This window comes from Amblyraja radiata, chromosome 20 (genome assembly GCF_010909765.2).
Source record: "Amblyraja radiata isolate CabotCenter1 chromosome 20, sAmbRad1.1.pri, whole genome shotgun sequence".
In the NCBI taxonomy this organism is placed as follows: domain Eukaryota; kingdom Metazoa; phylum Chordata; class Chondrichthyes; order Rajiformes; family Rajidae; genus Amblyraja; species Amblyraja radiata.
In genome coordinates, this window is record NC_045975.1 from 14,404,271 (window position 1) to 14,407,265 (window position 2,995).

A 2,995-nucleotide genomic window follows, 5' to 3' on the forward strand; every position below is an offset into this window, starting at 1 on the left:
AGGGGGAGAGGAGAGGGGGGAGGAGCTGGGGGAGAGAGGAGAGGGGGAGAGGAGAAGGGGGGAGGAGCGGGGGGGGGAGAGGGGAGAGAGGAGGGGGGAGAGGTGGGGGAGGAGAGGGGCAGCGGAGAGGCGGGGGAGAGGAGAGGGGGGAGAGAGGAGGGGGGGAGAGGAGGAGGGGGAGTGGAGAGGGGGGGAGAGGAGAGTGGGGGGAGGGGAGAGGAGAGGGGGAGAGAGGAGGGGGGGGAAGAGGGAGGGGGGGGAGAGGAGAGGGGGGAGAGAGGAGGGTGGGCGCGGAGAGGGGGGAGGAGGAGGAGGGGGAGAGAGGAGGGGGGGAGGGGAGGGGGGGGAGAGAGGGGGGGGGAGAGAGGAGAGGTGGAGAGGAGAAGGGGGGAGAGAGGAGGGGGGGAGACCGGAGTGGGGCAGGGGACGAGGGGGGAGAGAGAGGGGGGGGAGAGAGAGGAGAGGGGGGGAGGAGAGGGGCCCCGGGGGGGGAGAGGACGGGGGGAGAGAGGAGGGGGGAGGGAGGAGAGGGGGGAGGGGAGGGGATGGGGGGGAGGGGGAGGGGGGGAGAGGAGAGGGGGGGAGAGGAGAGGGGGGAGAGGAGAGGGGGGAGAGGAGCAGCAGGAGAGAGAGGAGGAAGAGGGGGATGAGAGAGAGGAGGAGAGGGAGGGAGGAGAGGAGAGGGGGGAGAGAGAGCAGAGGGAGAGGAGAGGAGGAGAGGAGAGGAGAGGGGGGGAGAAGAGGAGGGCGAGGGGGGAGAGAGGAGGGGGGAAGAGGAGAGGGGGGGAGGAGAGGGGGGGAGACGAGGGAGAGGGGGGAGAGGAGGGGGGGAGAGGAGAGGGGGAGACGAGAGGAGGGGGAGAGGGGGGGGAGGAGAGGGGAGAGAGGGAGGGGGGGAGAGCGAGCGGAGAGGGGGGAGGAGTGAGAGGGGAGGAGAGGAGGGGGGGAGACGAGGAGAGGGGGGAGAGGAGAGAGTGCGGGGGAGGAGGAGGGGGAGAGGAGAGGGGGGGGAAGGGAGAGGAGGGGGGGAGAGGAGAGGGGGGAGAGGAGGAGGGGGGGAGAGGAGGGGGGAGAGAGGAGGGGGGGAGAGAGGAGAGGGGGGAGAGGAGAGTGGGGGGAGAGAGGAGAGGGAAGGGAGAGGAGAGAGGGGGGGAGAGGAGAGAGGGGGAGAGGAGAGGGGGGGAGAGGAGAGTGGGGGAGAGGAGAGGGGGGAGAGAGGAGAGGGGGGGAGAGAGGAGAGGGGGGGAGAGGAGAGGGGGGAGAGAGGAGGGGGGAGAGGAGAAGGGGGGAGAGAGGAGGGGGGAGAGGAGGGTGGGCAGCGGAGAGGGGGGAGAGAGGGGGGGGGGAGAGGAGAGGGGGGGAGAGGAGGGGGGAGAGGAGAGAGGGGGGGGGGAGAGGGGGGGGGGGGGGGGGAGGGGTGGGTGGAGGAGAGGGGGGGGAGAGGAGAGGAGAGGAGGGGAGAGAGGAGAGGGGGGGAGAGAGGAGAGGGGGGGGAGAAAGGAGAGGAGGAGAGAGGAGGGTGCGAGGAGGGCGGTTAGAGGAGAGGGGGGGAGAGGAGAGGGGGGAGAGAGGAGAGGGGGGAGAGAGGAGGGGGGGGGAGAGGAGGGGGGAGAGAGGAGGGCGGTTAGAGGAGAGGGGGGGGGAGAGGAGAGGGGGGAGAGAGGAAGGGGAGGGGGGGGAGAGAGGAGCGGGGGGAGAGGAGGGGGGGAGAGGAGAGGCGGGGGAGAGGAGAGGGGGGAGGGGGGAGAGGAGAGCGGGGGGAGAGGAGAGGCGGGGAGAGAGGCGAGGGGGGAGAGAGGAGAGGCGGGGAGAGAGAGAGGGGGGGAGAGAGGAGGCGAGGGGGTAGCGTGGAGAGGGGGAGAGGAGAGGGGGGGAGAAGAGAGGGGGGAGAGGAGAGGGGGGGGAGAGGAGGAGGGGGGAGCATGAGAGGGGGGGAGAGGAGAGGGGGGGGGTAGAGGAGAAGGGGGGAGAGAGGAGCAAGGGGGGGGAGAGGAGAGGGGGGAATGCCCGAGGGAGACGAGAAGGGGGAGAGAGGAGGGGGCGGGGGAGAGGAGGGGGGTTAGAGGAGGGGGGGGAAAGGAAGAGGGGGAGAGAGGAGAGGGGGGAGAGAGGAGGGGGGAGGTGGAGAGGGGGGAGAAGAGAGGGGGGGACGAGAGAGGGGGGGCGAAGAGAGGGGGGGAGAGGAGAGGGGGGGAGAGGAGAGGGGGGGGGAGAGGAGAGGGGGGGAGAAGAGAGGGGGGGGAGAGGAGAGGGGGGGGAGAGGAGAAGGGGGGAGAGAGGAGGGGGGGGGAGAGGAGGGGGGTTAGAGGAGGGGGGGGGAAAGGAGAGGGGGGAGAGAGGAGAGGGGGGAGAGAGGAGGGGGGGAGTGGAGAGGGGGAGAGAGGAGAGGGGGGGAGAGAGGAGGGGGGGAGAGGAGGGGGGGGGGATGGGGAGGGGGGGATGGGGAGGGTGGAGGGGGGGATGGGGGGGGGGGTGGAGAGAGGGGGGAGATGGGGAGAGGGGGGCAGAGAGAGGAGGGGTGAGAGAGAGAGAAAGGGAGAGAGACAGGGGGGTAGAGAGAAAGAGAGAGGTATAGGGAGAGAGAGAGGTAGGTAGAGAGAGAGGTGGGGGGAGAGAGAGGAGGGGAGAGAGAGAGAGAGTGCCTTTTTACTTCAACCCAATCAACCATTTGCAGGCAGTGCTTTTTTCCTCAAACTAACCATATTTTCATTTTCAAACCACATTATGGGTACACAGCTGTGGAGACATTTGTTCAGTGTTATTCAGAGCTCTGATTGAAGCACACCACTTGCAGAGACTGATTGAGGCACACCACTTGCAGAGACTGATTGAGGCACACCATTTCCTGGTTTTATAGTCCCTCCCCCTCCCTCCAACAGGGGCAGCAGAGAGAACGGGGAATTTTGTAAAAACATTCATATCTCTGTCATTTTTCATCGACGGGAAAAATCCCCCGCACACATGCGGCGGAGAAGGGCTCTGGGCGAGGTGGCCA

At 68.4% G+C, this 2,995-nt stretch overlaps 1 protein-coding gene across 1 annotated transcript; it reads right to left on the bottom strand.

Moving 5' to 3' along the window:
- Positions 1-297: 297 nt before the first annotated feature.
- Positions 298-1,700, bottom strand: LOC116984464 (vegetative cell wall protein gp1-like; the record flags this gene model as incomplete). Its single annotated transcript, XM_033038589.1, is given in 6 exon segments — positions 298-347; positions 480-602; positions 977-1,045; positions 1,170-1,260; positions 1,262-1,413; positions 1,538-1,700. Coding segments are annotated over 6 exon segments (648 nt in total), but the record flags the coding sequence as incomplete, so codon positions are not given.
- Between the last annotated feature and the right edge of the window lie 1,295 nt (positions 1,701-2,995).